Raw genomic sequence first — 14655 nt, 5'->3', positions numbered from 1 at the left:
ATAAGTTGAAACAGTGGATGTATCTAATTACTTACGAGAATGACAGGCAGGAAAACGAATGCTATCGTACTGTAAAATGTAAACATATTTTTGGTTAAAAAAAATTTGATTAGCATGAGTTGATACAGTGGATGTATCTAATTATTTATGAGAATGGCAGGCATAAGAACGAATGCTATCGTACTGTAAAATGTAAACATGTTTGGGTTAATATAATAAAGATTTAATTAGTACGGAATAACAGTAGGTGTGTCTAATTACTTTTGAGAGTGACAGACTTTTGCTTCAAGTATTTCGCGATAATTTGATTAAATATCTATCAATTAATTGAATTCTAAGTCAGCTTAATAAAAATATCTAGATGAAGAGGATCAGTTTACAGTAACTTTTTAAGACTAGACATTATTTCGTTAGCCATTTCATATAAATTAACTGCTCGCGATCTTTTACCAGTATTTTGATTAGCCAATAAATAATGATAGTTTACAGTATCAAACTATTCTCTTTTACTAGATACACAGCGGAACTGGTATATTAGATAAAAACGTAGCGTAAATTATAATTTGAATATGATCAATCACACATAATGATAGTTCTAAGATCAATTTAATTAGTATCAATTTCTTTTATTCTCAGACGAGATAAAATTGATCCGAATGGTTTCATATTGATATGTTACCTCTACTACGGAACCTATTTTCAAGGTAAAAGTTGTACGTCAATCTATCTTGCATATAGACTCTATACTACTGCAAGCGTCCACTGTCTAGTACAAGACAGATTTTTACAATTTTTCAAAAGATCTAGAAATGGTACAGAAGCATCTTGCATTCAGTAGCAGTAGTCACATTGCTTTAGCTTTACGACAGTTAAAGTACAGTACAAAGCTACTGTATGAGCGATGCAACAACTTTGCAAGCACGGTTACTGCTATTCTACCTGCAGTTGATAATATTCCCACCTTCTCGCCTGAATATAATCGTGTAAATAATGGGAAATTCACGAAGCTAGCTTAATAATAACTAAAACCCTCACATATTTATAAGGCTAAATAAATAAAGCTATGAGTCTTAATTCGTCAGCAATGCGAAGAATATGCAGTATACTGTGTGCACTGTATAGTATGCAGTATCGTCGGTAGGAGAGGGGAGTTCTAACACGCGTAAACTTGGATGAGCTTTAAAATTTTTGTTAAATGCAATTCTCTGATCTTGTAAGTTTTAATTTAAGGCTAATCACGTATTTCTATAATATTTAACGTGATCATAAATTTCTTATCATTTTCTAAGCTTAATCTTCTACGTTTCACTAAGCAGTATATTAAAATAATGAAGTATAGAAAATTAGTTAAGTTTATAGGTCAGCAGCAGAATTTTACAGCTTTCTTTAAATTTAATCTTAATAGTTTTTCATTAATGATATAGATTGTATTTCAGGCTAAATAATTAAACCAAACGACCTTCAATTCTTGGCTGAATTTGCAGGGACGACTAGATGTTACTTTCAGTAGTAGGTGGATATTATCGCCTTTATCTAGGTGAAATTCGATATTCTTATGTGCAGATGTAATGTTTTCTCGTATTTGATTGTTTCTGGAACTAAACCGCGGTAAATATTAAATGAATAACATACTGCATTTATTAAATATTTCTCGTAGTGAAGAAGACAAGCGACAATCATTTTATTAAATGATAAGCATGCAAATAAATATGTATTTTAAGCTTTTTCTTACGAAATCAACGATATGTAATCAGCGGTTAGTAGTTAACATATTGATATGAAACGAAATGAATATTACAAAATTTCCTTGATGAAGTAAAATGATTACTGTATAAGGCGAATACGGATAAATTTCTAATTAAGCGATGATTAAATGATGACAGTGTAATAATAATCCCTGACGGTAAAGCAATTGCAATAAATTACCTAAAAATCGAAAATAAACATTTGCTATGTTTTTGACAAATAAATCGTATGTTATAGATAAACCGAACACAGTTAGTGTTAGAGAAATCGTTTAAGAATGCCAAAAAGCAATCTTTACAAGTAACAAGATATATAGAATGTTATAGTTGTTTCCTAAAGCGCCAGAAATTTGATTATCTACTGTTCCTGTAGATACTGTAGCATTTGGACTATTAGTACTGTTCGTAGTTCCATTCATAGTAGATGTGACTGAAGTTGTTGATGCTAGTATGATAATGTGAAAAAAGATATATAGAAAAAGCAATTAGATACAGTTACTGGTAGAAAAAATTTGATTTACATAAGTTATACAAGTAATACTGTAAAATTAAATTCAAGCAATACAATTAAGGATATAATCTCCTACTCTAAGCAGCGCGAATGTTTTATATACTCGTATAAAACTGTCTAAAGATAAAATACTACAATAAAAGAATACTATGACTAACATTCTAGTTCTATTCTGGAGACAGCTAGAAACAGTTACTTAGACCTACCCGTAGTTGCTGAGTTCGAAGTTGCAGGCGCTGGAGTTGTAGCTCCTGGAGTTGAAGTTTGAGTTGTGGCTCCAGAAGTCAGAGTTTGAGTTGTAGCTCCTGGAGTCGAAGTTTGAGTTGTGGCTCCAGAAGTCGGAGTTTGAGTTGTAGCTCCTGAGGTCGTAGTTTGAGTTGTAGTTCCCAAAGTTGGAGCTTGAGTTGTAGCTCCTGAAGTCAAAGTTTGGGTTGTAGCTCCGGAAGTCGGAGTTTGAGTTGTAGCTCCTGAGGTCGTAGTTTGAGTTGTAGTTCCTGAAGTGGAGTTTGAGTTGTAGCTTCTGAAGTCGAAGCTTGAGTTGTAGCTTGAGCTGTAGCTCCTAAAGTCGTAGTTTGAGTTGTAGCCTCTGAGGCCGTAGTTTGAGTTGTAGCTCCTGAAGTCGAAGTTTGAGTAGAAGCTCCTGATGTCGTAGTTTGAGTTGTAGCTCCTGAAGTCGGAGTTTGATTTGTAGCTAGAGTTGTAGCTAGAGTTGTAGCTTGAGTTGTAGCTTGAGTTGTAGCTTGAGTAGTAGCTTGAGTAGTAGCTTGAGTTGTAGTTTGAGTTGTAGCTTGAGTAGTAGCTTGAGTAGTAGCTTGAGTCGTAGCTTGAGTCGTAGCTTGAGTCGTAGCTTGAGTCGTAGCTTGAGTCGTAGCTTGAGTTGTAGCTTGAGTAGTAGCTTGAGTTGTAGCTAGAGTTGTAGCTAGAGTTGTAGCTAGAGTTGTAGCTAGAGTTGTAGCTTGAGTTGTAGCTTGAGTTGTAGCTTGAGTAGTAGCTTGAGTCGTAGCTTGAGTCGTAGCTTGAGTCGTAGCTTGAGTCGTAGCTTGAGTCGTAGCTTGAGTTGTAGCTTGAGTTGTAGCTTGAGTTGTAGCTTGAGTCGTAGCTTGAGTTGTAGCTTGAGTTGTAGCTTGAGTTGTAGCTTGAGTTGTAGCTTGAGTTGTAGCTTGAGTTGTAGCTTGAGTCGTAGCTTGAGTTGTAGCTTGAGTTGTAGCTTGAGTTGTAGCTTGAGTTGTAGCTCCTAAAGTCGGAGTTTGAGTTGTAGCTACTGAAGTCGGAGTTGGAGTTGTAGCGACTGAAGTCGGAGTTTGTGTTGGAGTTGTGTTGGGTAATTTTGTAGTTGCTTGGCTGGTGGCTGTTAGTGCAGAAGAATCAAGAAATTGTATTTTGATCGCTTTTACGTGTGATATTGTTATTTTTTTGAATTTATAAGGTTCTATCTTGGTATACAGTTGCCATCAATTTAGATTGTAATATGTCGTAAAAATATTGTCTACTGAAGGTCAATATCAGACTTAAACTAGACAAGAACAAGTAACTGGCAGATCGTGGTACTACGTTATGGATAAATTAGGGACGTTAATAAGGTTACTATTATCAGAATTATGGAAAGAAATTTTGATTGTTACTACTAAAACTATCACTGAAACTAAGTAAAGCTATAAGGTATTGAAAAGGAAAAGATAGCCATCGATCTCTATCAGTTATATGATACTGCTGTAAGTATAACATAAACATGAGATTGTTTAAGAACGATCTTACCTAGAGTTGCAGTCGGTACAGTGCTATGGCCATGACTATCAATACTGCCTCCATTGCCTGGTTGACTACATGACGGTGGAGCGTAACCATTATCACAATGACAGTTTCCGTTACTATTGCAAATCTATAACGAAGAATTCATACAATATCTTAACTAACTGCATTTTTGGTCGTAAAGAAAATGGTCGATATCAGTACATTGACAACGTTAGCTGTCAGCTAGTATCAGAAATAATGCAGCTGAGTTACTGTGAACTGAAGTAATATCATTATCTTTCTCTGTTCATTTTCATTTTTAGAATATTATCTGATTATAATATGATTAATTTAGATTATTTTTTACTTACTCCGTGATTAGAGCAATCAACAGGGTTACACTGTTTAACGTTGATGACGGAAGAAATATTTCGGCATTCGTTATCGAAACAAATTTTTTTATCTCCACATTTTGTTCCGTCCAATACAATCCCTGGATCGGGGATGTCCGAGCCTAAGTCTACAGAAGCGCTCTTGCAAATAGTTTGCTGTCCACCCTTTATAATAATAGAATTAGTAAATCCGAATAGAGATTTAGTATTTGCAGAGGTAACGTTAACATTAAGGTCAAACTAATGTAATCATGGCGCAAGTTATAGTACCTAGCTAACGATATTTGTATATGAGGTAATACTTGCCGAGTAGCATTAAGTAGGCGATCTTACCTGAGTAAATGTAACTGTTGCAGAACTCCAGGTACTACCGATCGCGGGCTTACTGGCTTGTGTATCGCAATGAAGTTTACCACATTGAACATTGCTTGCGGTGCAACCGATAAACTGTCCAGCACTAGTTTTCTTACAAAAGCCATATTTATTTCCAGCAACATTGAGTCTATCCCAACAGAGCTGAGGAGCCTTCTTTCCAGTGGAACCCCATAATGTTTGACATTGTGCGTCGATAGTAACGCATGCTCCATTATAGCAATAACCGGCACCATTACCACATGTAAGCGATGATTGCTTGACGACATTAACAGGACAATCTGCTGATGTTCCACTACAGTATTCTGGTAAATCACAATCATTCGTAACATTGCGGCATAGCGTTGATCTAGCCTTGAATTTACAATTTGCACAGCACGATCCGGAGGCGCATTCAGCAAACGATTGCAGTTTACATGTTGCTGCATTGCAACAAGGATCCTGACACTGTGCTACGCTTCCGCAGTCACATTCCTCGCCCGATTCTCTAAAACCATTTCCACAAACTGGATTTGTGTATAATTTTGTAGGAGCGTTAAACAGACATGATCCGAGTCCTTCATTTAAATTTTTATTCAAGTCTGCGACGCTACAGCTAGAGAATGATTGCGGGTAAGGCGAACGTAACGTCGCTGCCATAATACATATTGTAGCTCCAGTTGGTTTATAAGGGCAGGAACAGGTTCTGCCCGTATCATGATTCATGCCAAAATTATGGCCCATTTCATGCGCCATAATTGCAGCTACAACTTCCAAATTCATTGAGTTCTCGACTACACCAACTGAGTTAGATAAACACATAGTTGAAACATAGGCAATACCTAGATTGTAATAGATAGAAGATACTCATTAAAGTAATTTCTTCAAAGAGGCAGTAGGTTGTAATACTGTAAGTATTTTATCGTTTAAAACATAATTTTGCCATAATTAAGATTATTTAATCCTTAGCTATCATTAATATCACTGAAGAGACTAGACTTACCAGCTTTATTAGCGAGATTAATGCCTGTAAGTAATTGTGCGTTGTCATACGGATTTGATTTCTTCAAAACCAAATTTGAGTAATTAGCGAACCTAGTTAAAGTAGCAGAGCCATCTGTTGTAACCAGCATTTGATCAGCTTGGGACCACGTAACTAAACTCATCAGAGCAACGCGTATGTTGATTGACTTATATCTTAAATCGACGTTATTAGCGACCTAGGTTTATGCAAAATAGAGCTGTCACATTCTTACAATCTATTTTTAAAGGCTACTGGAAACCAACAGATGTTCACAATAATCATAGTTTCTATTACGATAGATACTCTATATTTTATGGTACACTTGATAGAAGAGCTGGTTTATCATGACTCTTTGCGAATATGAAAATAATATCTTAACACTGCGAAAGATAACATGCGATTTGTAGTAATTGCCATTGATAGTTGCTCTGTGACTACATTCCTTAACCATAATAGGCTCTACCTTGTTGTTGGACAATCTCAAATTATACCCTACCAAAACCTAATTATGCTGCTACTTTACAGAAGATGTCTAAAATATTGTATAGTTTGGCACTTACAGGGTATCGAACTAGTTTACAAGACACGAAACGTGTAAAAATTCAAATTACTTTTCCTACCATATGTAATGAATATATCAACATACTGCAACATAGAGTGATTTTATTAATTTTAATTAGTAGTTATTGTAGTGCTTGTTAGCGCTATAATCAATCGATATAATGTACATTTATTGTATAGAATTTTACTATTGTTTAGTGATTAACGCTCATTATTTATGCGGCGTTATGTTAATCACGCCTGATAGGACAATCCCTTTTGCGAAGCTGGCCCACTATTGAATAAATGCTCGAATAAGTACAGTAGTCGCGAAAATTGTAATATTACCATGAATGTTGTACAACATACGTTCTGTGTACGATAGTAACTACTTCATTAACTTATACCTATACATCACAGTGCATTACCGTGTGGCGGTTGTTTAGTGAGCGTAACAGGTAAAATTGTAATGAAAATTATGAGATTGTACGGAGTTAGGCAATTATTAATTAATATCAAATATTGATTTTATGCACTAACCTGAATAGAATGACTTTCTATAGCGGTTAAATTGCCATTTAAGAGATCGAATGATCGCTTATCGTTTACTAATACTAATTCGACATACTTGGTTTCATTGATAACATTGCGCCGACGACGTAGATGTAATACTTTTCTATCTTCAAGCAATTTCTCAACTTTCGGATTTAATTCTGGGATTTCACTAGCACAGTGATATTCCTTAAGGTGATTACTACTTTGATCTTCTAGATCTTTGATACGATAGGTAGCGTGCAGTTGATCGTCGAGAGGCATTATAGCGTAATCATGACCACGATAGTGAAATCTTCCTTTAATACCGCGACAAGCGGCGACAGCCACGTTATCTAGTGAATCCTAATTTAACGATAACGGCGATAGATGGCAAACAAATTAGTCCATTAGTCTATTAAGTGTATAAGATTAATTATCATACGAATACACAATATATCTTAATCGAATAGTGCAATACTATGAGCTAGTTATCATGATAATTACAGCTTAGGACTAAGGTTTAACTCGTAAAAATGTAATCGTTGATAGCAAAATGATTTCTACGTCTACAATAGCGAGTTTTTAAGTAAAGACTTCTTTAACTCAATCATACGACTCATGAGCTGCAAAAAAATGAGTTTTATTAATATTCATGTAAGACAATATCTAACGCATTATGTACATTGTTCAATCTGGTGAAGCCGATGTATTATCCGCTATTGAATTACGGTACATTTATGTTATTGTATTACAGGTAACCTATTTGTATTATGGGCGAAACTATATGAGAGTGATTGGTTAATTTTTATACGATTTAATTTAAGGGAAGATGGATGGAGATATCTTCCCTTTTATAAAGAAATTTTCGATTCTTACTTTTATTATTTTCTTTTAAGGATACTGTAACTATATCCATAAACCGTAATATGAATGTGAAGTATCATAAAAGTTTAATATGTTACTTTCTGTAGGTTTGTAACTTGTAAAATAGTTACTTTAATGGTAATCCATGAACTGGATATTTAGTTGAGTTATAGACATTAGTAATTGTGGCGTGCTGCTTATACAGTTACAGTCAAGGTCATTAGCCTTACCTTAGCGTTTGCAGTTTGGCGAATTCGACCGTGATAGTAGCAAAATGGTTGTGTTAAGCCTCGTTGGCGACGCATTTGACCATTAACTTGATAGGTATGATGAAAATAGCGATCGACTAGTCCATCGTTACGCTGTAAATCTAACGTTAGCTTTTCACCATTTAGATTTATATCGACTGATGCAGTTGACGATACAATTGGCCACTGATATTTTTCTCCTTTAATAGTTATTTCGGGTTTAAATAAATGATAACTACGAAGTCCATGAGGTAGTTGCTGTTTTTGTTCCTTGGTTAAGTTAGCGTCGGTCAGAGTATTTAACAATATCAAGGACAAAGCAACAGTTAGCCAGCGAGAATAGCTCTTGCTCCGTGTTTTACTGCTTCCTAGAGTGACCATCGCTAATCCTAGTACGCTAAACATAGATACATTTTATCGTTTAGTCTGTCTATACATATGCAGTTAAATGAACAATTCATATCGAATAATTCAATTCTAAATAGAAACTGATTCTGGAATCTGGGTTTTATTAAAAAATTAGGGAGGACGTTGTATTTCTAGTCTATTTTTCAACAGAAAACTCGGCTACTTGTATCATTGCTTAAATTGTGTAGAAGTAAATTTCAAACAAACACACGAATATCTGTTTACGAGTAAGCTGATTACGATCTTTTGTATACTTTAAAATCACAGGATATATTACACAAGATAATTTTATCCTACCTATGGCGTGTTGAATGCACTTGCACCCAATTTTCCCTTGCGATCTCAGTAATGGCACGTATAACGAATGTATACAATCAAGGCAAGTAATCGTTTGACAACCTGATTATAGCTTTTAATTATCCTAGAAGAATTAAAGATCAAACAGTAATGCAAAGTGTTGAGGGGCACTACCCGAATATAGTACGATAAGAACACGCATTGCAGGAATTAATGCTTAAGGCAATTATTACGGTACTTGTAGGCTGAGTCTGCGATTATTTTTATTCGCCAAAGCGTCAAATAAAAGATAGAAAGAGAACACAAAAGATAGAAGCAAACAACTCGAAAGGGTATTATTTACTTGCAGAGAGTCAGGTCATTGAACTATTCTATAGCGACGGAATTACGCCGGAACAAAGCATTGGATGAAAAAGCAATAAAGCTGCTGATTTACATCATATATATACGTTATTAGTTTAATAATATTGTTATAATTGAATAAATCTCGAAGCAGTATTGTTATGATCAATTTTTACCAACACTTCAAGATCTAGATGATACGGATAAGTTTTCGATAGGACTGTTTATATCACTGATTCATGTCCGTATAGGCGAAGCGATTAGATTACTTCAATAAAAATTGTTGTCCTTGATATAATATTTTGATGTATGGGATGCTTTACTACATGTAGGTGCACTAAAATAGAATTTTTGTTCATTTGTACTCATAAATAGATCTTACGAAAGTGTTTACTTTCTAAGTCAGCTTTATAGTAGAGCACTATTAGTATTAGTAGTCCTTGGTACTGTATTTTGATTACTTTGATAGAATAATGGCATGCTGTACAGTACTCTTATGGAAGTAAGTAATTTTATAGTAAGCAACTCTACGTACTATAGAATATGATCGATTTTTATGATAACCATACGTACTGACTGTATATTTTAAATTATTGCATGTACAGGAAGCAATATTTTCGTTGTCAATAGCTTCTTAATATCGGAGTGAGAACGTTATGCTTTAAAAATCTTCTTATCGAGGAGTGTATAATTAGGAAGATTTTTTGATAAATCTATAATTTTAAAATTATCTTAGCTAGAATCCGAGTCTCGTTCAATCCAGTTGCAATATTATTTAAAAACACACCTCCAAGTGTTCATTTATGTCAGTACAGATGAGACATACGTAGACTTCTTAATTTGCGGTTTAAATTGTTTCGATAGTCATACCTTTATGTTGATATCTCTGTCAGCATCTAAATGAATGCTATTGTTCTGTAAAATATAAATACATTTTGGGTAAGAATTTGACGTGAATTGAATAACAGTGGTGGGTCTAATTGCTTTTGAGAATGGCAGACTTCCTTTAATTTATTTAAATGTCTATCAATTAATTGAATTTTGGGCTAATAAAAATATTCAGACGAAGAGGATTAGTATATTTTTTAAGGACTAGATATTATTTCGTTAACTATTTTATACAACCTAATTAATCGTGATTATTTACTAGTACTTTGACTAGCCTATAAGCAATGATGGTTTATGATTTCAATCCATTCTCTTTTACTGGATACAATGCGGGGCTGGTATAGCAGATAATAACTAAGAATAAATTATAATTATAATACGAATATAATCATTCACACGTAATGATAATGCTAAGATCAATTTAATTAGAATCAATTTCTTTTATTCCCAGAAGTGATAAAATCGATCCAAGTCGTTCAACATTGATATGTTGCCTTTACTTCAACAGAATTGTATTTGGTAGATTTTCAGAAGCAATTTGATTTATTTTTGTTATGAGCTTAACTTGATATACTGTTGTTGATCATAATAGATTACAAAATTTATGCGACGTTAAAGGGTTAATGGAATGGAATAATTTCGCCTAAAATTCATGTCGATAATCGAAGTTTGCAATTTTTCAGTTAGCAATATAGACGATAGGCCACAATAACGAGCTATCATTTTGCAGTTAAAGCCAGTTTCAAGGTAAAGGCTTATTTCAATCTATTTGGTATATACTGTAAAGTATACAGTGTATTCTCTATGCTGCTACAACTGTCCTAGTATAAAACAAATTTTATAACTTGTTAAAAGTTCTTAAAATGGTTCAGTTATAGTAGTCGTATTGCTTTAGCTTTAAGACAGTTAAAGTACAGTACAGTGTTACTGCATGAGCTACGCAACTTTAGAAGCACGGTTACTGCTGTTTTACTATCAGCTGATAGCGTTCTCAACCTCATACTCGAATAAAATCGTAAAATATAATAGGAAATTTGTAATGTTAGGTTAATAGTAACTAGAACCCTTACAGATTTGTATGGTTAAAAAATAACATTAAGAGCCATAATTCGTCAGCAACGCAACGAATATGCAGTATCGTTGGTAAGAGAGGGAAGTTCTAACACGCGTAAACTTGGATGAGCTTTAAAATTTTTGTCAAATGCAATTCTCTGATCTTGTAAGTTTTAATTTTAGGCTAATGACGTATTTCTATAATATTTAACGTGATCATAAATTTCTTATCATTTTCTAAGCTTAATCTTCTACGTTTCACTATGCAGTATATTAAAATAATGAAGTATAGAAAATTAGTTAAGTTTATAGGTCAGCAGCAGAATTTTACAGCTTTCTTTAAATTTAATCTTAATAGTTTTTCATTAATGATATAGTTTGTATTTCAGGCTAAATAATTTAACGAAACGACATTCAATTCTTGGCTGAATTTGCAGGGACGACTAGATGTTACTTTCAGTAGTAGGTGGATATTATCGCCTTTATCTAGGTGAAATTCGATATTCTTATGTGCAGATGTAATGTTTTCTCGTATTTGATTGTTTCTGGAACTAAACCGCGGTAAATATTTAATGAATAACATACTGCATTTACTAAATATTTCTCGTAGTGAAGAAAACAAGCGACAATAATTTTATTAAATGATAAGCATGCAAATAAATATGTATTTTTAAGCTTTTTCTTACGAAATTAACGATATGTAATCAGCGGTTAGTAGTTAGCATATTGATATGAAACGAAATGAATATTACAAAATTTCCTTGATGAAGTAAAATGATTACTGTATAACACGAATACGGATAAATTTCTAATTAAGCGATGATTAAATGATGACAGTGTAATAATAATCCCTCACGGTAAAGCAATTGCAATAAATTACCTAAAAATCGAAAATAAACATTTGCTATGTTTTTGACAAATAAATCGTATGTTATAGATAAACCGAACACAGTTAGTGTTAGAAAAATCGTTTAAGAATGCCAAAAAGCAATCTTTACAAGTAACAAGATATATAGAATGTTATAGTTGTTTCCTAAAGCGCCAGAAATTTGATTATCTACTGTTCCTGTAGATACTGTAGCATTTGGACTATTAGTACTGTTCGTAGTTCCATTCATAGTAGATGTGACTGAAGTTGTTGATGCTAGTATGATAATGTGAAAAAAGATATATAGAAAAAGCAATTAGATACGGTTAGTGGTGGTAAAAATTTGATTTACATAAGTTATACAAGTAATACTGTAAAATTAAATTCAAGCAATACAATTAAAGGCATTATCTCCTAGTCGAAGCTATACGGGTGTTTATCTATAAAACTGCCTAAAGATAAAATACTACAATAAAAGAGTTCTATTAAAAATGACTAACATTCTAGTTCTATGCTCGAGATAGCTAGAGACATATTTAGACCTACCGGTAGTTACTAAGTTCGAAGTTGCAGGCGCTGGAGTTGTAGCTCCTAAAGTCGGAGTTTGAGTTGTAGCTACTGAAGTCGGAGTTGGAGTTGTAGCGACTGAAGTCGGAGTTTGTGTTGGAGTTGTGTTGGGTAATTTTGTAGTTGCTTGGCTGGTGGCTGTTAGTGCAGAAGAATCAAGAAATTGTATTTTGATCGTTTTTACGTGTGATATTGTTATTTTTGAATTTATAAGGTTCTATCTTAGTATACAGTTCCCATCAATTTAGATTATAACATGTCGTAAAAATATTGTCTACTGAAGGTCAATATCAGACTTAAACTAGACAAGAACAAGTAACTGGCAGATCGTGGTACTACGTTATGGATAAATTAGGGACGTTAATAAGGTTACTATTATCAGAATTATGGAAAGAAATTTTGATTGTTACTACTAAAACTATCACTGAAACTAAGTAAAGCTATAAGGTATTGAAAAGGAAAAGATAGCCATCGATCTCTATCAGTTATATGATACTGCTGTAAGTATAACATAAACATGAGATTGTTTAAGAACGATCTTACCTGGAGTTGCAGTCGGTACAGTGCTATGGCCATGACTATCAATACTACCTCCATTGCCTGGTTGACTACATGACGGTGGAGCGTAACCATTATCACAATGACAGTTTCCGTTACTATTGCAAATCTATAACGAAGAATTCATACAATATCTTAACTAACTGCATTTTTGGTCGTAAAGAAAATGGTCGATATCAGTACATTGACAACGTTAGCAGTTAGCTAGTAACAGAAATAATGCAGTAAAGTTACTGTGAACTGAACTAATATCATTATCTTTCTCTGTTTATTTTCATTTTTAGAATATTATCTGATTATAATATGATTAATTTAGATTATTTTTACTTACTCCGTGATTAGAGCAATCAACAGGGTTACACTGTTTAACGTTAATAACATTAGAAATATCACGGCATTCGTTATCGAAACAAATTTTTTTATCTCCACATTTTGTTCCGTCCAATACAATCCCTGGATCGGGGATGTCCGAGCCTAAGTCTACAGAAGCGCTCCTGCAAATAGTTTGCTTTCCACCCTTTATAATAATAGAATTAGTAAATCCGAATAGAGATTTAGTATTTGCAGAGATAACGTTAACATTAAGGTCAAACTAATGTAATCATGGTGCAAGTTATAGTACCTAGCTAACGATATTTGTATATGAGGTAATACTTGCCGAGTAGCATTAAGTAGGCGATCTTACCTGAGTAAATGTAGCTGTTGCAGAACTCCAGGTACTACCGATCGCGGGCTTACTGGCTTGTGTATCGCAATGAAGTTTACCACATTGAACATTGCTAGCGGTGCAACCGATAAACTGTCCAGCACTAGTTTTCTTACAAAAGCCATATTTATTTCCAGCAACATTGAGTCTATCCCAACAGAGCTGAGGAGCCTTCTTTCCAGTAGGACCCCATAATGTTTGACATTGTGCGTCGATAGTAACGCATGCTCCATTATAGCAATAACCGGTACTATTACCACATGTAAGGGATGATTGCTTGACGACATTAACAGGACAATCTGCTGATGTTCCACTACAGTATTCTGGTAAATCACAATCATTCGTAACATTGCGACATAACGTTGATCTAGCCTTGAATTTACAATTTGCACAGCACGATCCGGAGGCGCATTCAGCAAATGATTGCAGTTTACATGTTGCTGCATTGCAACAAGGATCCTGACACTGTGTTACGCTTCCACAGTCACATTCCTCGCCCGATTCTCTAAAACCATTTCCACAAACTGGATTTGTGTATAATTTTGTAGGAGCGTTAAACAGACATGATCCGAGTCCTTCATTTAAATTTTTATTCAAGTCTGCGACGCTACAGCTAGAGAATGATTGCGGGTAAGGCGAACGTAACGTCGCTGCCATAATACATATTGTAGCTCCAGTTGGTTTATAAGGGCAGGAACAGGTTCTGCCCGTATCATGATTCATGCCAAAATTATGGCCCATTTCATGCGCCATAATTGCAGCTACAACTTCCAAATTCATTGAGTTCTCGACTACACCAACTGAGTTAGATAAACACATAGTTGAAACATAGGCAATACCTAGAATGTAATAGATAGAAGATACTCATTAAAGTAATTTCTTCAAAGAGGCAGTAGGTTGTAATACTGTAAGTATTTTATCGTTTAAAACATAATTTTGCCATAATTAAGATTATTCAATCCTTAGCTATCATTAATATCACTGAAGAGACTAGACTTACCAGCTTTATAGCGAGATTAATGCCTGTA

The 14655-nt window shown here is 34.2% G+C and overlaps 2 protein-coding genes across 2 annotated transcripts; both read right to left on the bottom strand.

The window, feature by feature from the left end:
- Window positions 1-3949: 3949 nt before the first annotated feature.
- Window positions 3950-7176, bottom strand: TRIADDRAFT_32380 (uncharacterized protein; the record flags this gene model as incomplete). The annotated part of the gene is made up of 5 exons (XM_002117292.1): window positions 3950-4135; window positions 4359-4535; window positions 4713-5572; window positions 5734-5950; window positions 6835-7176. Coding segments are annotated over 5 exons (1782 nt in total), but the record flags the coding sequence as incomplete, so codon positions are not given.
- A 5668-nt stretch (window positions 7177-12844) lies between these two features.
- TRIADDRAFT_32362 (uncharacterized protein) lies at window positions 12845-14491 on the bottom strand (the record flags this gene model as incomplete). The annotated part of the gene is made up of 4 exons (XM_002117291.1): window positions 12845-13030; window positions 13253-13438; window positions 13607-14092; window positions 14153-14491. Coding segments are annotated over 4 exons (1197 nt in total), but the record flags the coding sequence as incomplete, so codon positions are not given.
- Between the last annotated feature and the right edge of the window lie 164 nt (window positions 14492-14655).

This window comes from Trichoplax adhaerens, genomic scaffold, assembly GCF_000150275.1.
Source record: "Trichoplax adhaerens TRIADscaffold_23 genomic scaffold, whole genome shotgun sequence".
Lineage (NCBI taxonomy): Eukaryota > Metazoa > Placozoa > Uniplacotomia > Trichoplacea > Trichoplacidae > Trichoplax > Trichoplax adhaerens.
Note: the sequence above shows the minus strand (reverse complement) of the source record. Positions and strands in the feature narration are given on the sequence as shown.